Raw genomic sequence first — 26,043 nt, forward strand, 5'->3', positions numbered from 1 at the left:
TGGAAATATTGCAGTTGACAATACTGCAGACAGGTGTGCGACCGGTGAAGTTTCTACTCGAAGCAACTACGTCATGCAGAGGGAGGGGCGTGTAGTTCATTGAAAGAACGCACTGAGACCTACTAGGTATCGTAGGACTGTGGGTACCCAGCGGGTTTACAATAACCGCCAGGAACGATCTGGGCAGGTGGTCAGACAAGCTACTCAAGCGAGGGTGTCACGCAGGTTGCATGACATTGTAGGAGCGATGTCTCGTGAACGTGTCTGCTCCAGGTCTTGTGAAGGTCTCTGACCACATAGTTTCCGAGAATGAACTTCCTTATGTTTTGCTTTTGATGATAAATCACATGGTCATAAGCCCTTGTCTGAGCAAGCGCCACGACGAGAGCACTAACGTTTTCTTTGTGAATGAAAGCAGGGGTCCCGGGTTTGAATCCTGGTCTGGGCACATTGACGTTTGTGAGTGTCCATTCATAAAATTCATCATGTCATCACTCATCCCCATCTTCGCAAATTAGCCAAAAGTGGCCTAACCTAACAACGAAAGCTTTGGTTTGCTTTATTTTACTTCGTTGTTTGTGCCACTCTTGGCTAATTGTGAAGATGGGGATGATTGATGATGATGAAAGTGATGAATGGACACTCGCAATCATCCATGCCCACGTTGGGATTCGAACCCGCTAACAACGAAAGCATTGGCAACGAATGACAGTTCGTATCCAAGACTAAAGTAAACGAATCGCTGCTCGCAAAGAGATAATCATAGGATTACACGGAGGAAAAAATGTTCTCCAGAAAACCCGCAGTATGTAAAAAGGAAGACTCTGAAGTATGTGCTAAGAGACATAAATAGAAATCGAACCATGCCTGTGCAGCAGGATAAATTCGGAATTAAACAAATGGAACTTGAGCCGAAATTGCTGACCTTAATTGACAATTGATTAAATTTTAGTTTGACAAAAAGCGACTATAAGTAAGAGAAATTCAAATACGAAACGAAGATACGTAAAGAAACCGGACGCACAGGCGGGCATGGAACATAGGTATAATCAGTTGAGTTAGAACGAACCGTCATCGCCTGTTTCACAGCGTCTAACCATTTCTTTAACCCTTTTATATTCGTTAACGCTAGATCGTGCGTTTTTCCAAAACCCCAATTTTCGTTCCCTTTTTACCTTTTCTGTTCTCATTTGATCAAATAAAGGGTCCGCTGAAATTGGAAGAAGAGAACGCAGGATGAAATAGGAGAAGGGGGAAATGATTACGGAGAGCCCCGGGGCCAAAGAAAAAGAAATCGATAATAAAGCAAGCGAATGAAAATTGATCTAATTATCGTCGAAGAACTTGTTAATTGTTTGAACCTCGTTCTCGAATCTCCAGAGATCTGTTCAAACAAGATGGCGGCGGTTTCGTGTAGGGACAAAGGCACTCACTGGCTCCTGCTTCGGATCCGAAACTCTTCTTGAGAGATGAATCACGTGATTGGCGGGTGGAAGAAAGGATGGAAAAGAGAGATAATGGGAAGTCAATAGATTAGAGGAGCTGCCAGAGAGAATGAATGCTTTCATCTCCACCATCAGCGCAAACAAAAACCTATTGTGTTTACTTTACCTTTAGTATAGTCACGAGAAAAAGTACGTTGTATCTAGCGTACAATTTTTTTTAATCTCGAATTACAAGCTCGGACACTATGAATACGCAGGGATGATCACTTGTCTCGTACAGGCTTTGCCACTCATTGTAAGATCAAAATTTCATGTATGATAATTCGAGAAGTCTTAACATTATATTACATATGCGAGTTTTGTTCGAAAAATATCAGACCATATTTTTTTTCTGAAACCTCTGGAGCGGTATGTCATTGGTTCATGAGAGCGATTTTTATAATCGAATTCAACTTGTGTGACTTATTTGATTTATAATCAGCACTTGTTCATGGAATTTCTATCTGTCTTATATATATCGTCTGTTACCGCGAAAGAGAACTGGGTTCGGCTCCCGGTGTGAGTGAATTCAGGCAATGTCCCTGAATGAAGCAGCTTTGTGGTTCACCCAGTCTCTTATAAATGGGTGTTTGATTAGTAAGGGTGGCCGCAGCATGTTGTTGATCACATTAACTTCTGTGTGAATGTGTGCAAACCTACCGCCACCTGTGCTTTCACGACATATCCTTGTTTCGTGGAAAGGAAGTAATTTTCGCTTAATAACTTAAACCCTTGCTCTGGTTTGTCTACACGAATCAGGAATATCCAGGACCATATTATGGATATCATATGGATATTCGTGTCGAAGTTCTAGATATCCAAAGAATATCCAGGAATGTCCAGTGTTGGCATCCATCTCCAGGACAGGAGATCCATCGGATATCCAGGACGGATTATCCGATGGACGTCCATGGATATCCAGAGGACGTCAATGCGATATTTATACAATAAAACAATAATAACCTGTGGCTCGACAGCCCCGTAAGGGTCTTGGCCTATTTCACGACTGCCAGTCTCCCTCCCACAATCCTACCTGCTTCATTCCCGTTTCGTCCATTCCCCTTTCGCCCAGTACCGAAGAACTTTTTCTATTGGCCAAAGTGATAACCCGCGCCAGAACGGAAATGCCGTATCGCCCGTTACAGTCTCCCACAGAGGGAAATGTCAAAGCAAAGGTTTCCAATCGCCTATTCCCAAAGTTTACAGGTAAGTGGTAGTTTTTACCCAACACAACATAATTACTTTTAAAATCAACCTAACGTACCATAACACCATTGAGCCTTGTTTCCATTATATGAAAAGCTCAATATGCTGACCAAAGCAGAAATTTATTTTATTATAAAACATAAACTAAACGTAACGTTTCAACCTTCTAGCAAGGTCTTCTTCAGACTCTGCACCAAGTACAAATGTAACAAGGTACAAAAAAATACAAGATGAAGAAAAACGGATATTGTTGGAACTCGAAATAGAAGAAGAAAACAAGTTAAGCTACCTAGATATATATCACAAAATAAGTGATGTAAGTGAGATGACAAAAATAAATTTTATAAAGAATATGGAGGAGAGAATCAAGAAAATATACACGAAAGAATGTGAAAAATAAGGCAAAGTAAATAGCCTATGGAAACAGTTGGAAAAGAATGGCTACGAGAAGGAGGATAGACTGGACATAAACGGAAGAAGGAAGAAAAGTGGCAGAGGAGAATTATAAGACGAAGAAAAAGAGAGAAGGTTTGGAATATGGAGTATGGGGAAGACCACAGAAAAGATATGCAAAGTGCTTAGGAAAGCGGGCATTAAAACTTACAGGAAGGGAGGGAGAAGCATCTTAAGAATAGCGAAGAATGCAAACAAGAAAATGGAAAACAGAGAAGAGGAAGAGGAAAGGATTATCTACGAAGTGAAATGTAAAGAATGTCAGAGTGTGTACATAGGAGAAACGAAAAAGAGGCTGAAAGACATGTTGAAACAACATAGGGATGATGTACGACTTAAGAGAGAGAGAAATTCGAAATTTAAACACACGAGAGAAACAGGACATGACATAGAGTGGGATGAGGCTAAGCAGATAGGAAGGGAGAAGAGAATGCTAGTGACAAAATGGAAGGAGGCCAAGGAAATAGAGAAGAAAGGTGAGAAAGACACAATGAACTGGAATGGGGGACTGAAGATAAACAAAGAATGGAAGAAGGTGTTAGAAAGAGTGGAAAGGACAAGAGAGAAAGAGGAGAGAAGGAGGAAGCAGAATTAAGGAAAAATAGCGTGAGATAAAGAGTCCAACCAGATTCACTTTCAGGTGAAAGTAAAGTTGACAAGGGAAAGCCACCTGCTAAAATGTTCCAGGAGAAAACTTTCGAATAGTTTGGTGGGGAGTATTTTTGTGTATATATAATGTCCTCTTTTGTACCTTGTTACATTTGTATTCGGTGCAGAGTCTGAAGAAGACCTTACTAGAAGGTTGAAACGTCACGTTTAGTTTATGTTTTATAATAAAATAAATTTCTGCTTTCTTCAGCATATTGAACTTTTTTGTAACCTAACCTAACCTTATATACATGTATCTGTATTTCTGTTTTTAATGCATTAAACAATGCGACACACAATGCGAAGCCACACCTGATTATTTGGGTTTTTACTTTCACATTTCCCTTCACATTTAAACCATCTTCTAAAAAATCACTCTGGGCGGAAACGGTACTTCCGTTCTGGCGCGTGTTATCATTGGGTCAATAAAACAAGTTTTCCGGTACTGGGCGAAAGGGGAAGACACGATCCTACGTAGTGGTGTGAAGTTCTTCAACCGGTAATGGGGTGACGTGGGTTCAGAACGTCGAACCTTCAACCGTTATAGGAGATTTCCGAGGCCGGATTGCGCTACTCGCTCGTGGCACCCCAATTTCCTCACGATGGTGGGTTGTCACCGCTATACATAGGCCGATAACCCAGAGACTGAACCCAGGCGGACTGGAACCCATGCTGTCCCGCAGTCGAGGTTCAATGCACAGCGCCTTAGACTGCACAGCGCCCGTTCATCAATTTCATGATATCATCACTCATCCTAATCTTCGCGATTAGTCAAAGGTGACAGTAAAGGTCGCCAGTTTAATAACGTCCATTGCTATTTGTTGGGCCAAGAAACGTTTCTTCCCTATTTCCCTTTCCTTGTCTTTCACATCTCTTGTAAAAGCTCAAACAACGCCAGTGGATACTCCCAGTGAGTGCCTGCACCGAATGCAAGGGATGCTAATTACAAGATTGGAATCACGGTGGGTTTGAGCCTATTGATGTAAAAACACGAACAAAAACTCAACCAATTTCGCTTTTTCACGCCAAACAGGAAGTTGGAATAAAATGAGCAAAGGGAGAACATTCCAGCTCATAATTGGCTTCGTGTAAACAAATCAGAGAAAGAGTTAATGGAGCTATTATGGGGAAAAATTCCCTTTCAAACAAGATAATTAAATCCGCACCTAATTTTCTCTCTCCTTTTCAATTTTAAGTCTTCTGCAGTTCCCCACCCTTGAAGATAATTGGCTGGCATCAGGATTTCTTCTAATTGCCAAACTCATTATAGTTGACACTAATTTCGTCCTTTATATATATACATATATTCCTAATTAAAATTAAAATTCATACATATGCGTGTCCTGTAGAGCTATCTCTTGCTTATCTCTGGTGTGTTCTTACTCCTGTTCAGGTATTATACCGCAGTTCTCGGAACATTTCATCGTGCGACTTCTTTGCAATGGGAGGGGAGAGCTGGTAAGGAAAGTCATCCTTTGCTGCACCTAGGTATTCACAGAAATGATGATGATGATAAAAGATCAATACTACTAATAATAATGAAATTAATAATTATTATTATTTTTATAATTACTTGATAAATCTGTCCTCCCCGATAGTTTTGTGGTAACGTCATCACCTAGTTATTAAGGGGTCCCAGGTTCGAATCCGGTGGAAGCACGTAGTTGTTAGAATCTAACTTTAAACTGCAGGTTCAATTCAAGTTAGCCTTTTTGTGCATAAAGTGCACTTAAAAAAATACACAAAGCAATTTGAAAAAATTGAGCATGTACAATACGAAATGCAAAATGAATCACTATTAACCCTACTTTCTTGATTGATTAATGTAGTTAGACCTATAGAATGACAAAGAAAAGTAGTTTCAAATGTTTATTAAGCTATTCTTTGTACATGTTGCACAAATAGGCTAATTTGGAATGGAGCTAGAATTGAAAGTTCAACGGGTATCGAACACGAGACCCCTTGATTACGACCTTACCGTTACGCCATCGGAGTGGTCCACGGAGCACGAACTTAAGCGTGGACACATTATATTGATTATTCAGAAACTATTGCTGATAGAAAGATAAAAATTGGTAAAACCAGATCCAAATTGTTTATTTTTTAATGGTTAATTGATTGATTGATTTTGCTTATTTGACTTCGCTTTTCTGCCAGTTTTGGCTAATAGCGAAGATGAGGATGAAAGATGATGTGATGAAATTCATGACAGGACACTCATAAAGAACAACCATGCCCAGATCGGGAATCTAATCAGGGACCCCTGGCGTCGTAGAGCTCACTCCGCCACGGATGTAGGTTTTTTTCGAGGATCATAATTGTTTTGAATCGCTAAACTTTTCCGCTCTGTGATGGCCTATTAGAACATTTCGCGTCTGGATTTGCGATTAAAGCTGACGTGAAGACTAATTTTTCAGATGGAATACTTAGTAACGGATCCAATCTCCTCCATCATTCTTATAAAGCGAGGGAGTCCAGGATCGCCTAATTTCCGCTGTGTCGCTGCTGCGTTTCCCGCCTTTTCTCCGAAACAAAGACAAGCTTTTCCCATTAGACACCAGCCGCGCCCTCGTCGGCGGAAACTTCTCTCCCAACTTCTTTCGAGTAGTCTGTGGGTGTTCATCGTCCGGCAACAGCTGCGGGGAACCACGGACACCAAGAACTCATCTTGCCTTCGCTGCAACAGCTGAAGAAAAACGTTTCGTCAAATTTCGACAACTTGATTTGCACCAGCGCCATTTATTTCTTTGGAAAATGCAGCATTGAGGAGAGCCTGTTGGTGCAAAGTAAATCCGTGACCTGATATTCATGGAACTCAAGTTGCGGGGACTGTAAATTAAATTAACGAGCAATCTTGAACAATAGTTGCTATGACAAATCAGAATCTATTCTGTCATATTCATACATTGACTTTTGGGCCTCCCAGATGTCGTAGTGGTAACGTCGTCGCATTGGGTTTCGGGTTGGATACCCGGTGGTGGCACATTGTATAGTTACGATCCCACTTTATACTGTAAATCCAGTCCCAATTACCCTTAGTGTGCATAAAGTAAAGTTAAACTTAAAAACTCAACTCATTCATTGATTTGCCACTTTTGGGTAATCGCGAACATGTGGATGAGTGTTATGATGAAATTGATGAAGGGACACTCACAAAGAAAAAACATGTCTCGGCTGAGATTCGAAACCGGAACCTCTGGCGTCGTAGCGCGATGTGCTAACCACTCCACCACGGAGGTCGGCAGAGCCACGTTTGCCTGCAAGATTCAGATTGCAGGGTGTACTAGGTGGAAGTGACGTTGACAAATGTGTATAATCTCTAAAGTTTGCCTCTTACCTCCCCTGTATTGAAAGAAGTGATAAATAAGGATCAGGAAAATGTTGAGATAGGTTCTAACAGACTACCGCCGTGGAGCGGTTGGCACAGCGCGCAACGAAGCAAGGGTTTCCTGGTTCGAATCGTGTCATCACTCATCCTCATAATCGCGATTAGCTAAAGCTGGCAGAAAAGCTGCGCTAAGTAACGAATGCAGCTTATCGGGGTTCACTACGTGCGATCTGAACCACTCTTTGCCACCACCGAGCATGGAACCCGAGACCTATTCTTTACATTACGCATTACGTTACCACTACGCCATCTTGAAAGCTCCCAAATCGATCGGTTCATATGACAGAGTAGAGGGTACCTGGTTCGATACCCGGTTGAGGCACAAGTGGTTTGGATCTCACTTTAAACTGTAAGTCCAGTCTCGATTAGTCTTCCTGTGCATAAAGTGGACTTGGAAACTCAATTCAAAATTGAAATTACAGAGTATATTTTATTTTGTCACAAGAACTATTGTTGGAGTCTTATTTGCCAGCTTCAGGAAGGAGTTCCATTGACGAAAGTATCTTTCGTTGCAGATGTTCGTGGCGCTGATTGGCCTGGGCTCAGCCCTGGAGGAATGTCGTCTTCCCGACGGGACCATGGACATCACCCGCTGCTGTAGATCCAGGAACGGAATTTTTCTCCCGGAGACCCAGTTCAAGTACCACACGTGCGCCCTCTGCTACCGCTACATGATGAAGGACGCCTTCCTCCCCAACCGGAAGTGGAACCAGACGAAAGACAATTTGCCGATGATGCTCATCTTTGGCAACGAAACGGTAAGTGCAATGTCGACCCCCAGGTGTGACGTCACTGAACAGGATTGAGTCCAAACAAAGTCGTCATGTGGCTTCCTCTCCTATGCGACAGCATTGGATTTTTCATCTGAAGCAGTTAGCTTTAAGGACTGTGCCAGCAGTTAAGAAACAAAATCCTAATCGTACATTGATGTAAAGATGAGATTTCGGAGAATACGTCAACATCCTACACTTATCTTACAGAGGATAAATTAAAGAAACAAATAAAGCGAATGCTCGTAGCCGGCGTCCGATCCGGAAGTACAGCCAATAGGCGGCGCCGCTGCAGTCACGCGAGGCTTCTGACTCCCATCATCCCTATCGGCAGCGTTAATCTCGTTGGCCACGAGTTGAGTTCGGTTGAACTTCGGCTGTGTTCGGAAGCAGAATGTTAAAAATCATGATTTCCTTATTCCAGTTATTCTTTACCTTATGCTGTGTAATGTATGTGTAATATTTAGACGTATTCTCCGAAATCTCATCTCTACATAAATGTACGATACACATTAGGATTTTGTTTCACAACTAAGGGAAAGAGTGACATTTTCACCCGTTGTACATTTATTTCACAATCGTTGGAATGGCCACTGCTACTAGAAAAACCTCGTCTGGACGAGAATATGAATTTCTCTCCACGTTGCAAGTGGAAGCAGTTTTTTTAAAGTTTGATTATTAAGCTAGATACGATGTTTGAAAAAAATGATGAATAAGTACTTACAGAATCCCATGTATTTCTTATGGGCAATGAACTTCAAGTTTCGACTTTTGCGACGACCAATAAATTCTTCAACGTGTCCTTTACCTGTCCATGTACTTTTCTACGCCATTGGATGTTTGATATTCCCGAGAGAACAAATAAAATAATGCTCCCATAAGCTAAATGCATTTCTCCTTGCATCCGCCGGCCATCCTGACAGATCTGTCAAACCTGATGCGCATAAAAGAGCTAAATATCACCTTGAATGGAGGTAAAGTTGACTTTCAAGACAGGATAAAGTGCCTCCTAGAGTAATGTTATGTACCAAGGGGGTGGAGAACGCTGTTATTACCGTTAACTTTAAAGTGATGACAATTAATGCTTAGCTTTCACCCATCTCAATAATCCACCGATGGTCGTATGAAATTGAAAATAAATTATACCCGGATAACAATATTATATTATCTTCACGTCAGCCACGGCGCTATGAAAAAGTAGCTGGGGAGGTATGAGGGGGTGGGGCGACGCAGCCAATATAACAATATCATTTCACTTGCAAAATGTATACTCTTGGCAAAAGTAGGTCTGTGTGGGCGGGAGACAGTGATGGCATCATAGTGGGCAAGGGGGCGAGTGCCAACAGTTCACAGCCAAACGACTGCACGAAACGAGTCAGATCTGACTCCAAAGGAGCTAAGTTGGCAACAGTGCTGAGGAGGGAAGAACCTCGCGGAAACTGCTCCTCATACCCATAAAGCTATCCCCTTTCGATGGAAAATCAGAGATGTAATTTATAACGTTTTTGACAACGACGTAAGAGAGGAAAGTTTAAAATTTGGCAACACTGAGGCAAAGAGGAAGCAAGAGGAGAAAGAAATGACTGTCCCCTTTAGTTCAACAGGCTACTGGGGTTTATCTCAACTTGGTAGAGCTGTAGACCCATTTATTGGTTAAATGTAGTCAGTCCATTGACGAACTTTGGCCTCGTTCGATTCCGACGAGACCTTAGCGGTGTCTGAAGCACTTCCTGCGGTTGTGGAAATGTAAGCAAATCCCATCTCCGCCTGATAGAACTCAACCAACGGAAACCACATTTTCACTCACTCTGGCCGAGCTTCAAAACTTCGCCGCTTGGAGGCGCTGGGAGCACCGAGCCGGAAATGGCTCTAAATAGGATTGTAGATGAGCCTCTTTTTTTTCCAGAGTGATGTGTGTTGTGTTGAAAAGGCAGGCGGTCGATTGTCAAAGAGAAACAGACATATTTCTGGCACAATGCAATGTCCTCCTCCCCCATCCTGCCTAGGGGATGGTTCATGCTGGGTTGTTGGTTGTTGTTCATCCCCCCCCCCCCCATGGGAGTTAGAACCTTCGGAAAGCTCTGACACCTGATTCTGATTAAGTAAGGGACGAATACATTTTTCTGAGGGAGAAACGCGCTTGGTACCCCACCAATGGTGAATTTTTACAAACCTTAAAGATCCAAGCATTTATCTGATAGTAGCTGACAATTTATGTCCCTTGTTTGCAGGCTAAGCGATTTATTTTCAACCATGTTTTTGTAGAAGTACGTCTCATGTTGTTTGTACACCCAACGGCGAAAGAAACGGTAGGCGAATTGCCCACCACCATTTTCATTCGGTCTGTATTGCACAATGTGATGACAATGAATTGAAATAATGACGTCATTAAGCAGAGAACAATGCCTGATTCGAACCAACATAGTCTCATTCCTTTAAACAACACAGAATGTAGAATAAAAAATAATTAAAATAGCGGTGGGCAATTTGCCTACCATTATCTTTGCCGTTGACTGTACTCACTGTTGGAATTGAAGAAAATGGAATTTTCATTTCAATATAATTTATACACACACACAGACAAGCTTCTTGACTTTTTGTTGAAATTCCACTTTCTGCACAGATCGGCTCGGAGTACATATTTGATAACACCTAAAATTACTGACAGCGGTCATATCGACCGTAATGTTTCACTGGACTTTTGAAGTAACGTAAAAATTCATTTCCAAAATTTGTGTATTGGGTATATTTTCATTGTTAATGAAGATAGGAATCTAAGTAATTAGGAAATGAAGAAAGTAGTCGAATAAAACAGTTGTATTATTTCTTCTTCCTGAAACAAATGAATGAAGAAATATGGCAGTAACATTTACTCAAGTTTAATGCAAGAGTTGAAGAAGCCATGTAACATAGGCGCGCTTTATTTAATTTCTGGAGAACAATATGTAGAAAATGTTACTCAAAATTTTAATGTAATGAGGATGGTCAAAATGAACGGATATAGTAATTCTAGGTACACAAGGAAAAATCATTGAAATTTCTTTTCTAAGTTTTATATGTAGATATCTAAAATACAATTCCAGAAAATATCTCTAAAGATTAAGTATCCCGTTAAATTCTTCGAGATAGGTAATAATAAAAAAAATAATGGTTCAGAACTCCTTTGAATCAGTTTCGACATTCAAGTACTTAGGTGTAATACTAACAAATGAAGACTACAGGGGGAAAAGGAGGCAAGTCAGTAAATGGTGGAAAATAAGTTAACAGCAGATTCATGTAGCTTGAATGATGTAGTTTATGTGGACTCAATGTCAGAGCAACAGGGAGGTTAGTCACTGAGACTTAATCTTCAAGATTTCGCCTATAGGGGGAAAAGGAGGCAAGTCATGTTACGAAAGTAACTTCACCGTCTGATCATGCATCGGGAACATTACAATGCAGCATGGATTTCCACAATCGTACGCGGGAAGAAAAAAGACAGAAGCCTTGCACCTCATCTGGAATATAACGAATTTCTACACCCTGCTAGAGCTTATGAGGGACTTCTACAAATATCACATGAAAAGTTCAAAGATCTTCAGGAATTGAAAGTGTTCTACACAAGAGAGGCTCAGATTTACTACACAAACCTGCCACATGGACCTAAGGGACAGAAACATTAAGGACAGCACTGCCTAAATCTGAACAAGTGAATTTGTGCACCAAAAAAGTTTTGTCATAACTTTTGTACTCTTCTTGAATCAATTTCTTTCATATTTCATTTTCATACAAAGAAATATATTTCTTTGCAGTTGATAAGTGGTGATTTATTCATTCTTACTTTTTGGACTTTTAACCACTGTGTTAATTTTATAATATCAATGTTTTGGAAGCTGAATCTGCCTCCATCTCAGGGTCTGACAGTAACACATAAGCGGCACTGAAGGATTTTTATTTTTTCATTTTTCATTTTTTGGGTTCATATCCTACCGTTTCTTTTGCAACTTTATGTACAAAGAGATCATTGTGACCGACAGGCGCGGTGGAGCCTTGGCCCCCGAGAATAATCCTCCAGGGCAACCATTTAGAGACACCATATGATTTCACAGACTACACGCTACCCTGAAGACGGAGACAGATTCAGCCTCCGAAACGTTGGTATTTTAAAACTAACACAGTGGTTAAAAGTCCAAAAAGTAAGAATGAAATATACGCTTGCTTCATAATACATGTAATGAAGAACATACATCAATAAGAATTAAGATTATTTGGTTTCAAACTTAAATTTGCTTTCTATACAATTATGAAAAACTGAATTGCCTCCTTTTTCCTCTGTAGTCTTCAAATGAAAATGATATTAAACAGGAAATTAAAAGCATGCTTAATTCAGGAAATGCGTGTTACTTTTCTCTTCATATACTTTTGTCTTCTCGTTTAATATCTAAGAAACTAAAAGTTAAAATATACAGAACAGTAATTTTGCCTGTAATATTATATGGATGCGAAACTTGGCCCTATACATTGAAGGAGGAACATAAATTAAGAGTATTTGAAAACAAAATCCTTAGGAAAATATTTCAATCTGAGAGGGATGGGCAGACAGGTGAGTGGAGAAGATTACATAATTTAAATTATAACTGCGTAATTTGTATTCATATCCAGATATTTTTAGAATGATTGAATCAAGAAGAATTAGATGGGCAGTCCACGTGACTCGAATGGGAGAGGAAATAAGAGTTTAGAGTATTCTTGTTTGGAAAACCTGATGGTAAGAGACCTGTAGGAAGGCCAAGACGAAGATGGAGGAATAACGTTGAGATTGACCTAAAGGAAATCGGTAAGGATGGAAGAAGAGATTGGATTGATCTTGCCCAGGATAGGGACAGATGGAAGGCTTTTGTTGCTGCAGCCATAAACCTTCGGGTTTAAGAAGGCTAGAGAGAGAGAGAGAGAGAGGGAGAGAAAGAGAGAGAGAGATATAGAGTTAAAATCTTTGAGGACAAAACTTATCGAAACTGTCAGATTGACCGAACCGTAATTCTGTTTTCAATCCAGATTTGCACCAAAGTTAGATAGATTCCTTTCAGTAGAACGTGCCAGCTACCAAACTTTTGAAAAATACAGTTCATTCACTTAAGAAAGATTTCACTCACGGGCAAATGCACTTCTGCCAGTAGCAAGATCACACGGGTGACCAGTACCTTTCCAGAAGAGGTGAAGACCTAGCAATAAGGGATAATATCCTGTGGAAGTTTCTTTCAGTATCGTATTTCCTTCGCATTCCGCATCCTCTTTGAGTTCCTCCAAGAATCCCGACTTCTTTTGCGTTCATTGTCTCCGGCTGAAAAGGTCCCCAGAAGAGACGGCTCCTGTGAATTTCCATCGGAGTCTTTCTCTCCATCGCGGCAGATGCTCGGCTCCTTTGATGGCGATTCCTCAGATGCAATCAATCAATACACGGCGAGAGGCCGTTGCTTGGAGCCCTACAGGCAGGCGGAAGATGCGACAGGTATTCAGGGACTACTTTTTCTGCTGTGTTTTTAGCCTCTTTGATGTTCATTGCGATGTCTTGTCTCCGTGGACCAACGGAGCCTGCTTGTCTATAGAGAATGTCATATTTCGCTAGACGAGATGAAAAATGGCCGTGGAGTGACGTCGCTTTGGCAGAAAACTCAATGTGTTTTTTTCCATATGGAGATGATGTGGATCTTGTAGGGCAAAATGACCAGAACTAGAGGAATGCAATGAACTTTAGTTAAAGCTGCTGGGGAAGTAAGTTTGAGTTACGTATTTCCCGATCTTCACATGTAACCTGTCGACCTGCGAGGTTGAGTGGTTAGCACATCTCGTTACGACGCTGAGGATCCTCGATTCGAATCACGGCCTGGGCATGGATATTCTTTTTGAGTGCCCCTTCATTAATTTCATCATATCGACACCCGTCCTCATCTTCCCGATTAGACAAAAGTGGCAGAAAAGCAAATTAAAATAAACTAAATCAATCAAATATGAAGTCCTGGGTTCGATCCTCTGTGAAGGCACATTGCACAGAGCTTCCAATCCATATTTAAACTGTAGTTTCAGTCCCAACTAGTCTACACGAGCAAAAATGGATTTGTAACGAACTTTGGCTTTTTAAATTCCCGTATTATAACTGGCTGTCAGGTTACTTTCCGTGTACCTTGCACGTCCCTACACCACCCGCCTTTATCTTGCTTTCGGGGTTTCCCGATGACGTCATGGTCGTCGTCGCCTTGTGCAAAATTGATATATTGATTGAAATAAATTTTCGGGCGCGTCAACACTTAGGTTATTTGCATCCGTCACATTACAAAAGGTTCAACCCTTTACTACTGGGTGGCGCATATTGTATCTACCAACATCAAATGACCATTGAAAGACGTTGAGTGCTTGTAGTAACTTTATATCATTTTGAAATAAAAATAATAATTGCCTGACTCCCAATTCTCCACGAACGTAGGTATGCCACACATGTGCACGTGTATTTTGGCAGGGTTGCCAACTCAAATTGGTAAATATAATATGGGCCACCCTCTATAACTGAAATCAACTCGTGTCTCTGAGGACTACAGTCTCCTTACCTAGTTAAAAAGCCGAGACCGCACACGGATAAACACAGGACAACACACAACCCTACGGAGGATTATACTGGTCGTAGGTCCAGACGCCAGAGCATAGCTGGCCTGCAACATTCCAGTTACCGGTGTGTACTACGTGGAAGAGTTTGACACTTGACTGCCTTCTCAAAAGACCACACCACTTTGTACTTACGGTGTCCCTGATTCGATACCCGCTGAGACACATACTCGTTCGGATCCCACTTCAAACTGTAGGTCCAGTCACGATCAGCCTTCTGTGCACAAAAAAGACTTAAAACTTAAACCTTAATATTTGCTTTCAGATTGTATGAGCACATAACCTAAGGCCCGATTTAGACGAAAGCATTTCCTCGAACATTTTTGCTAGCATAAATGCCACGTAAATTCTTCCAAAAATCTTATATCAGATAGTACTTTAAACGGAAGAACTTGATGTCAAATTTCGGTAAGCTTCTGCGATTACAATGTATAATATATACAGCACGAAAGGCACGTTGAGTTACACCATCTATGGTGAGTTCACGTTGTGTACAATTGAAATAACTAAAATATTCTTCCATACGTGTACAGTAAACGATACAAAGCATGTATTTAAGCAGCGCCATTGATTTGTACCTAAAACCATTTAATATGAATCTTTATTCCTCTCGGTTGAATAGTTATCTTGTTTTAAAAATGTGAAGTGATACATTGTTTACATTTCACTTGGCCGCCATTACAGCTGTACTCGTGACGTAGAGGTCGCTTCTGATTGGTTATGCTACGGAAATAGAGCCGGTTCTATCCTTGAGAAATGCCATGAAATATGCCATGGCATCTGAAATGCGATAAGATTTTTCCTTTACACGGTAGCATTTTGGTCATGGCTTAAATTTTAAGAAAAATGCTAAGCTGTCCTAAGGGAGTCTAGTGATAAAAGCAAAATGTATCACCTTTTTGGTCTGCGCAGTTTCTAGCGCTATCTATCGTCAGCGAGTGGGGCCCGATTCAACCGCCGATTGAGCGGAGAGTGCTACTCTGCCTTCACGTGAACACCGCTCTCAGAACACATCAAAAGGGACCAAATCCTCTGATGTTTTGTCGGCCTCCGGCAAACTTCCTTTCCTCCTCTTCAGCGCTCTTCTGTCCTCCCGCAGGAAAAGAGAAGATTAAAACCCTGGAACCAGAGTTTATTTTCCCGAGGGAGCAGCTCCAATTAACAGATTCTCCAGGCAACGGTTTTCTTTAATAATGCTTCTTTCTTCAGTGGCACACGCTCTGTGTTGAAGAAGCCAGAAACGACACAGAAAGCCACTTGCAAACGGACAAAGAAGTAACAGGGCTACTGCCATAATGGTTCCGATATTTCTGATCTCATTGATTGCCCAGGAAATTGGAAACCTTCCACTTAGAACATTCAACCGATATGTTACTTGCAAGTTCTTTACAATTAACCAGGGCCTCCCATATGGCGCAGCGGTGGCGTCGTCGCCTTGTAATCAAGGGGCCCTGGGTTCGATACCCGGTGGAGGCACATAGTGGTTTGTATCGCACGTTAAATTGTAGGACCAGTCCCGATTAGCCTTACTGTGCATAAACTTGACTTAGAACATCAACTCAATCAATCCACTTTCCAATTAATCACCTATGAGATAAAAAAGGTAAAGTTCCCCGTATATATAGCACCATGACTAAAAGACACATATAGAGTATGTGGGGGTGTGGTCGCACGCAATCTCGATCTCGGTAATTTTCGATGTGATGTGATCAGTATCAGGCTCCGGTCACCTTTACCTCCCAGGGTTGCCCCCAGGTACCCATTGATTTGAACCTGGGTGAGTCCCAGAGCTGCTTTATGTGGGGACAGTGCCGGATAAATTCCAACCTTAGATCACCCGCCCTGGGAATCGAGCCCTTGTCTCCTGCCTGACAGTCATCTGTTTTCAGATGAAGCAGGGATTTTTTTTGGACGGGGTGGAAACCAATGAAAAGGTGTATCGTTAGAGAAATGCAGTAGTGAAATAGCAAGTACTCGCAATATATTACCTGACCTCCGTGGCAGAATGGTTAGCACAGCGCGTTACTACAACGCCAGGGGTCCCGGGTTCGAATCCCGGTCTGGACATTGATGGTCTTTGTGACTGTACTTTTACCATCATATCATCACTCATTCACATATTCGTGATTAGCCAAAAGTGGTAGAAAAAAGAAGTAAAATTAACCAAATCAATCTCAAAGTACAGTCACCTACAATAAAAATGGGACACCTATATCCTGAAATGTTCGCTTGCCCTTAAAGGCGTTGTGTGGATTTTAACATCTAATCTTCAACGGAAACTTCTACCACCGACGTAGAGTTAGACAACACCCATAGCGCCTTGCAGGGAAGTATTTATATTGTGAGTTTTCTGGAGCTTTCACAACGAAGCGACAAACAACACATGTCTCTTGAAAACGAGCCTTCAGAAGTAAATGCAACATTTCGTGCCGGAGGGAAACGACAAGCTGTATATGTCGTTAGTATATCTCTCAGACTGTGCTGTTTTCAATAGCGTCACCTTGGTCGGGGTGGGGTGGAGCGGTTTGGCTGTGTCACATTCCAAAGCTTCCATAGTCTCTCCGATGTTATATTTTGATGCAAATTATGAACAAAATCAGAATCCGAGTCATGTCTGAAAGACCTGCAATTTGAAGTCCATGGTCCATTATAATATCATAACAAAATTGGATTATTGCTCTTATATTAAGTTTAAATTAAGTTATATTCAGCTTTCGGAAACTCTAATTTAGTATCAAATTCTCAACCGAGAAATCAGGAGAGATGAGTTCATTTTGCAAATATGCTTCACTGTTCAGTAAATTCCAAGATAGAGATTTTCCCTCTCATACATCTAGTAGATTTTTATTTCAGTCGTATACAATCACTGTTTCAGAGAAAGCGAAACAAGGAACTTGTAACACAATGTAATTAATAAACACCCAATCAGGATAAGTACACAATGATTTTAAGATCACATATTACTTTGTAATATCATTTATAAATATTAACAATACATTCTAGTAAAAGTAGTTTCACAAATATCACATTTTAAATTACTGTTAAAATTGTGAAGCAAATAAAATTTGTTGATATTGTTTTTTAAAACTATGAAGACAATTACGATATTAGTCCCATTAATGTAGAGATTATATTTGTAACACCAGTAGCGCCATCTTCAATTGTTTTTATTTGATTATATTTTCATGGTGAAATCTGAGACCTGGTCAGTGTGAGATGAATTGTTCTCAAGGTTTTTCAAACATGAATTTCCTATTTTCTGCCCGAATGAATATGTATATCCAGATTGGTATTTGACAGAGATGTGGCAGCGTTTGACAGGGTTGTAAAAGGACCATGAATTGTAAATAAATTCAGTTCCCAAACGGGAGAGATAATCAGCAAGTGTAAATGTGTTCTAGCCCGTGAAACACATTTTTATGTTAAAAATATTTCAACTCGGTTCATGAACCTTTTTTCCGGCTCAGTTTAAATACGGTCCAGGAACCTTTTTTTAATGTAACAATGCGCAACTTGGACCGAATTTAAATTGTGCGAAAAGAAAAGGTTTCGGTCCTGCACTGGAACCCAATAGAACCCATTAGAATTTAAGGGTTCCTGGACTTTTAACAAACCTGGCAGGGCCTCCCCCATGGCGCAGTGATAGCGCCATTGCCTTGTAATCAAGGGATTCCCGGATTCGATACCCGGTGGAGACACAAGTGGTTCGTATCCCACTTTAAACTGTAGGTCCAGTCCCGATTAGCCTTACTGTGCGTAAAGTGGACTTAAAACATCAAATCAAACCAAAACAAACCTGGCGTTTTAGCAACATGGGCGTCAAACCTAGTGTAAGCAAGATTTTCAAAAATCAATTTGTCGCCGTTGATCCTGGAAAGAGTTTTATTACTTTGCTACTTTTAATACTTATTATGCGTGTTAGCTTTAGTTTGAATTTTTTAAGTCCGCTCAATGCACATGTAGGCTAATCGAGATTGGATCTACAGTTTAAAGTGGGATCCGAACCACTATGTCCACTTGTTAGCGCAAAGAGTAATGCACTTAACGAAGTCTAACGGAGTTGTTCGAACGTTATTTGGAGAGAGGGAGTGAGAGAGAAACTAGATGAGAAAATGCACAAACGGAAGGAATTAAACAGGCAAAAGTGGTGCGGCTGTCGCATTGTCATCAAAGGTCCCGAGTGTGATCCCCAGTGGACTGTAAGTTCCGTCCAGATTAGCAGCAAGAGGACTCAAAACAACACATTCTCACAAACTTTGGCAGAGATAGAGTGACAGTAAATGACGGAGATATAGCTAAACGTCATACAGAGAGAGAGAGAGAGAGAGAGAGAGAGATGACAGAGGTGGGTAGGATAACAAAGAAACAAATAAATACACGTAGAGAGGGATATATAAAAGAAAGACTAGAATATACCCACAAGAAGTAGGTGAACAGGTACAAAGGAAAGAGAGAAGGAAAATAATACACTGCAAGAGAGAGAGAGAGAGAGAGAGAGAGAGAATAGGTGGAAGAGATGTGTAGGTAGGAACCATAACATTCCCCGTCCGGTGAACGAATAAAGATGCTGTCAGAAATTGCTCAGAATATTGTAGAATAATTGGTTTTACACAGGAAACGGCGAGGACGCTGGCCTTTAGCAGACGTCAAGGGGAGAACAAAACCAGGTGAGAGAAGGAGCGTGGGGCTTTTTGTTGGAAATCGTCTGAAGGAGCAACAGCTGGAGCTTTAGATTTATTCGTATACCGAGCAGGGTAAGTTACTACTTCACCCTAATCTGCCATTCTCATTGCTCAGTCAGAAGTGCTTAAATCTAAACACGAGTTTTGCATTAATTACGAAATGCTAAGCTAGGTATTCGCATCTGACCCTTTTAGGGGTCATCTCTAGCATCAAGTGCTACACGTGGTGGGGGTGAGTTACATCCCTTGGATCGATTCCCGCGTTCTACAGGGTGGAAAGCTGCGGAAGTGTGAGATAGAAAGAAGAATAGATAGAAAGGAAGCACAGAAAAAGAGGACAGGCAAAACGAATAGATGAACATAAAGGGGGGCAGAGACAGAGAAAGTTAAAAAGATACGATTCTTTCTAGACCGAAAAAGAGAGAGAGAACGGCATGGAAAGAAATGAACACACGCAGGGAGGGATATATTAAGAAATAAAAGAGAAGATTATACACACAAATAGGTAAACAGGTACGGAGGACAAAGAGAGACAGAGAGAGAAAGAAAAATAAAAGCATAAGGGGAGATAGAGAGAAACAGAGGTGTGAGAGAGAGGCGTAGGTAGGTAGAGAAACAGATACAGATAGAGATAGAGAGAAATATAAAAGATGGAAGATATTAGTTTCGTTTAACATTGGCAATGAAGGGAGGGAACTTTTAACGATTCTCTGATATGAAATCAACAAATGCGTGTGTGATGTGAGCGGAAATGCATTTTACCTCCTCTTGCGTTTGAAACGTAACCAACCCAGTGAGTTCAGGACAAAGTCGACGAATCTCCAGCCCCTGTGCAGAAGCACAAAGGCTTCGTATCGACCTACCTCCAAGAATATATATCGGAACGCCTCTACACTCGAATACTGGAAGTTCTTGTGTTGGAAGAAAACACAATTTGGAATTCCATTCCAGAGCGGACTCCATATTCTGCATTTCAGAACCGACTGGCTGAAGCTTTGTCGGAGCGGTCGATGGGAGTGCAACAGGTGGGGGATAAATCTGCAGCTGGGTGGGGGGGGGGCTGTGTGTGCCTATATAGAGGCGCCTCTGTGAGAGGCGGAAACAGACCAATAGTACGCAATGAGATTTGGCTGCAGGGAAGTTTGTACCGAGTATTGCTGGACTAATAACGGCCTCCCTTTACTCACTGTTGCCAACGTAGGTTTTTTGGAACTAGATCTAGCGCTTTTGACCTTTTACTCGACTACTACCCCTTTAGTGCTTTGAGCGTTTGATAAATAATCACACAACTATTATGGAGAAGTCTGTCAAACCGCTGTCTTCATTTTCAACTGTGGACTGGCTGTTTTGCTATTTCTCACTCGTTTCACGTGACTTGATATGGTTAGAGAAGAATATTGTGAAACAGATTTCAAATTACTTGCTGAAACGTAACTTAATTTATGCAAAGAAGAAAAAAATAGTCAAAAGTTGCAACAATGGCTTCTTTATTTTTTTGGAATTCTAAATTCTTAAAATTTCTACATTTTTGTGTTGTCAAATAATATGTAATATTCTGTTGAAATTGAAAATCAGTTATGTACCATTTTAAACACAACGTAACAAAAACACATGTAACGTCTGCGAGACCGCTCGCCGAAAATAGAATTGAATAAGATTTGAAAGACAAAAACAAAGGCAAGACCTCGTGACCTAGACAGGAATGGAGAAGAGATGACTTGTGGCTGGAGGGTGCGAGAAATAAAGAAAAATAGATATTCAGCGCAATCTGAGAGACGGTTTACTGTACTTAAGAGTTAAATTCAGAAACAGAGCTAACCTCTTTGACTTGTACTTTTACTTAGCTCCATAAGCCCGAGATAAATCTGTCTTTGTTCCATTCTTAGCTCGAGTTTCTCCTGCTTAGCTCCTATATTAAAGAACTACTGGCAAATCTCACTCTTCTACACACTCACTTAGCTCCTCAAATCATGAAGTATAGATCTCATCTCTTTACACAACCGTTTAGCTCCTCAAATTTTGATGACGTACACGTATTGCTTAAAACAAAAGAACAAGGACACAAATGCTCGAGAATTTCTAAACATAACTAAATATTTGTCTCCAGATTGAATAATCGGGACTGAACCTACAGTTTATGATAGATTCGATAGACTGTGTCTCTGTAGAGGGAAGAAGCTGGAACCCTTTGATTACAATGTTAGCACTATGCCATCGAGGAGATCCAGTTTCTGCGTTTAGACACGTAGCCATAGGGGACTCTGAGGGTCTTGAGGCTGAAGCCCCCCCTGGCCGAAATCCTACAAGTGGTTCGTTGGAAATAGTGTATAGTGGGAATTAATTTTACTTCCTTAGCAGACGATGTGGCACGGATGGGAGAGGAAAGAAGAGTTCACAGGATTATTGTTGGGAAATCTGATGGTAAGAGACCAGTGGGAAGGGGAAAACGAAGATGGTGGGATAACGTTGAGATGGACCTAAAAGAAATTGGTAGGAATGGAAAAAAGTGGATAGAAGTGTTGCTGCAGCCATAAATCTTCGGGTTTAAGAAGGTTAGAGAGTTAGCAGGATTAAACATCTTGTATAATAAGTTGTAATAAACTGAGAAATTCATCTTCAGGGCTTCTGCCCCCACTGCTGAAAAGGGATGAGCCCCCTCCCTCGAAATAAAATTCTGGCTACGGGCCTGGTTGCGTTCCCTGGTAATCTGATTTGGCAACACTGCTGCTACTGTAATCAGGGGACGTGATATCGTCCAGGGCAGCGAAGTGTGTCCACTGTCGGCGTGGAGAAATCAAAGGTGATGTTTGAGGCGAGCTCTAAACAGAAAAGATCCTTTTCGCAGAATCACTTCAAAGCTCGCAGTTCTGTCTCTAGTTGGATATATTTAACTCTCCGTCAAAGGATGCAGGAATGGTACGTCGGCGACTCATCTGTTGGGGCGAACGGTTTATCTGGAATTCGCTTGCTTGGTTTAGCATTGAAGAGCGCTTCGTGTGTTTTTCCTTGTACGTATTCTGCTCCTTTCAGGTCGTTGTACATCATTTGCTTTAGGTTTATCGTAACAGTGATTATCATTATTTACTTATTTATCACGCAAACTTTATGTATGTGTGTACATTGTATATATATACGTATCTTACGACCCAAATGCAGTGAGCCAGTACTGCTACATTGCTTCAGAATGTGCTAAACGACATAAGATACACTCGTTTGATTGATTCATTCATTTGCTTTATTTTACTTCCCTTTTTGTGCCACTTTGACTAATTTGCGAAGATGGGGATTAGTGATGATATGTTGAAATTGATGAATGGACACACAAACATTCATGCCCAGGCCTGGATTCTAACCCAGGACATCTGGCGTCGTAGTGCGATGTGCTAACCACTCCGCCACACTCCTTTGAATCTAATGAAAGAGTATAGAATCTGTTCAGATATAAAATGTACTTATTCCAATCTGCTGAATGGTATAAATTGTAATTCGGTTCACTCCAAAAGAGTATTTTTTAATTTTCTTTCTTTTTACTTCGCTTTAATGCCACTTTGGCTAATCGCGAAGATGAGGATGAGCGATGAAAATGATAAAGGAACACTTACAAATGACACCCATGTCTAGACCGGGATTCGAACTCGTGACCTCTGGCGTCGCAGCGCGGTGTGCTAATAATTCACTCATAGACAGTAACTATCTCTTTCCAAGAGGGTGACTCGGTTCGCTCCTAACTCAACCTATCGTAACCAAACCTAACCTAACTTCTCGTGTCCTCACTCACTTACATCGTCCCTCACGTCCTGAGGGTGTAAGGACGTAAATTAGGATGTAAATCAGGACGTAAGCCAGGATGTAAGTGTATGTAAATCAAGGCGTAAGTTAGGATGAAAGCGAGGACGTAAATCAGGTTGTAATTCAGGACGTAAGTGAGGACTTAAATCAAAACGCAAGTAAGGACGCACGTGAGGACATAAATCAGGCCGTACGTGAGGACGTAAATCAAGACGTAAGTGAGTGAGGAAGTCGACGTCACGAAATAAGGACGTAAGTGAGAGGACGTAAGGACGTGAGTTAGAAGTTGTTTTTTTTTAAAATAGGAAAGTAGGATATATTTCCTGAATTAAGTTTCCTTTACATTTCCTCTATAACTGCAGTATGCATTAACATGCTCCGACTGTGCGAGGCTCTCAAGAGTCGTCAGCCATTTAATCCCGAGCCCCTTCCCCTCCGCTCCCCTGATCTCTTTAAGCAAAAAAATTGACAGGTCTCTGTGCGAGTCAGCAATACAACTTTTTGCAGAAGTTTGGGAAGCACTTAAAAGAAGATGAGGTAAAAGGCAATTGAAGGAAAGCTTATCTCAACAGGACATTCTGGGTCTGCCCTACGCCGGATTCCTTGGAGTTGGCGACGGGGAAAGAGATCCGAGAAGGAAAGGTCTGAGGAGAAAAGAAGTGTTCTTCTGGAAGTTATGTTTCAGGTGAATGGGCGAGCCTTTGAATAGTTTCTCACCGCGGAAGGGTGGAGGAAGTTTCTTCGAGATGAGACGGAGAGAGAGAGAGAGAGAGAGAGAGAGAGAGAGAGAGAGAGAGAGAGAGAGAGAGAGAGAGAGAGAGAGGAGGCTGAAGGAGAAGACCGAAAGAGGTCAGGCGGAGCTGCCATTAGGAAACGCAAGGCCATGTGAGAAATATATCTGAGAGGCCTTTACCGTTTGAAAAGTAATAATATAGGCAACTTACGTATCCCATCAAATTCTACACAAGACTAGCATTGTAAGTAGTATTTCGTAATTGTTATAGACACACACACAGAGAAATATCGTTAATAATGCATCCGAAAATCGTTAAGAATGCATGTAGAGTGCTGCAGAGAGCATTTCGCTCGAGCGCCAAATAGTTCGCACAGACGACGCTAGATAGCGTTCGGAATCGAGAGCTTCTTTGCTCGAGCGAATAACGCTCGAACAGGCAAAAAGAGCTTAGGTATTGGCTCGAAACCCAGTACTACACCTAGAACCGTAATTTGTTGTAGTGGGCCCTGAAATATGGATCTTGAGCTGAAAGACTCAGTGAAATTGAAACTTAAGTAAACAGTCATCTTCATGTTAAAATATAGTTTAGTCTATCTCACCAATACAGTGATATATTAAAATGAAATAGATGATTGTGGGCTGAAACTACCAAAGCGGATATTTTACATATATACGTATTTGTCTATTGTCACATTAAAATAACATTCCATTGTAAACGTTCGAGGGTGGGAGACGAGTGCGAGCGAGCGAAAGTGGTCCCATGTAGTATTCTAAATGCATGGGTAATTTTGTAATTTTTGTCTGTAATCTATATTGTGTTGGTTTGTTGTTTTCCTGTTGTTACAGTTTCAGTATAAAATGGTCGTTCAATACTGTATTCAAAACTTTAATATACCGTTAATATGCACACACACTAAAAACAGGCTACCTCCGTGAGAGAATGGTTAGCAAAACGCAGCACAGCGCCAGCAGTACCGGATTCGAATCCTGGCCTTCGAATGTAACTTCTTTGCGAGCGCCCTTCATCAATTTCATCAGATCATCATTCATCCTCACGCTCGCGATTAGCCAAAAGTGGCAGAAAAGCGAAGTAGAATACACCAAATCAATCAACACTACAATGACTTTTGATTTAAGTCCATTTTGTACAGGTAGGCTAATCGGGACTGAACCTACAGTTTTAAGAGCGATGCGAACCATCGTGTGCTTCCACCGGGCGCGTATTTACGAACCCTATAATACTGCAAAACCTCCAGCGATATTTAGCTACTGATTGGCTGCATTCTGGAAGTTGATGCAGCGTTCCTTCAAGTGGCTCGGGTACCCTTTTCTACACCCTCAATTTTTCGCACATTTCAAATATTCTCGTTACAAAAATTAGTTCTTCATAAGAAACGATGTTTCTAAATAGCGCGGAAAGTAATTTTTTAGATCTACGTGCTACGAAACTTACGTTTTTTATGAAATTAAAATTCCTTGCGTAACGTCAAAAAGGTTTTTCACAACTTTATGATGGCGAATGATGCATTCATGTCACAGGCGCAAGTCTGAAGATTTCGGATGATCGATTTATGTCACAGGCGCACGTCTGATCTTTTTCTTTTTCTTCTTATGATTGACTTGTGCAATAGGAACATTTGCGATTGCGATATGTTCTCTGTGCGATATATTGGTAGATTGGACATTTCAGACATTCGATTTAATTTATGTGACTTCAGAAATTGGAAATAATAATATTTTTTTTCGCAACTGCATGCCGTAAAGGGGAGGGTTGTTTTTTCTAAATGACTTGTGGGATGGTATAATTTGCGACTTCTAGTTTTTATGATGGGAAGGGAGTGGAGGTTGGTATTCTGTGGAAAAGGCCAACAAGGACTTTCAACTTAGGTGTTACTTCATTTTTGGACTTACAAATTGAAATTCGACCCACAATTCAATACCTGGCCTTGGTAAAAAGAGGTAAGTTACCTTCTTTGGTTTAATTTTAGCCTTCATTACAGGGAGATGGTCTGCTGCCCCACGAACCATTGGCGCTAGCCCCACGAACCATTGGCGCTAGCCCCACGAACCATTGGCGCGTGGATAGGTTAGTTCAGTTAGGTTGAGATCGATAGTTAAAATTTGGTGTCGTGTTAGTATCACGATCTAGAAATTGGAAATAATTGCGAACCATTTCAAACGACAAAATTTCAACTTTAAACGGCTGTACAGTCGTAAATACTTCTTTCCGCGCTCCAATTTTTTTAATTCA

General features: G+C 41.1%; 1 protein-coding gene across 1 annotated transcript in view; it reads left to right on the forward strand.

The window, feature by feature from the left end:
- The first annotated feature begins 2,645 nt into the window (after positions 1 to 2,645).
- LOC145978984 (calcitonin gene-related peptide type 1 receptor-like) overlaps positions 2,646 to 26,043 on the forward strand; it is a 99,516-nt gene continuing 76,118 nt past the window's right edge. Inside the window, exons 1-2 of the mRNA XM_083112040.1 lie at positions 2,646 to 2,690; positions 7,695 to 7,937. Of these exons, the coding sequence (XP_082968166.1) occupies positions 2,646 to 2,690; positions 7,695 to 7,937 (288 nt within the window). The remainder of the gene's footprint in view (positions 2,691 to 7,694; positions 7,938 to 26,043) is intronic.

This window comes from Lepisma saccharinum, chromosome 25 (genome assembly GCF_977018435.1).
Source record: "Lepisma saccharinum chromosome 25, izLepSacc3.1, whole genome shotgun sequence".
Classification (NCBI taxonomy): Eukaryota; Metazoa; Arthropoda; class Insecta; order Zygentoma; family Lepismatidae; genus Lepisma; species Lepisma saccharinum.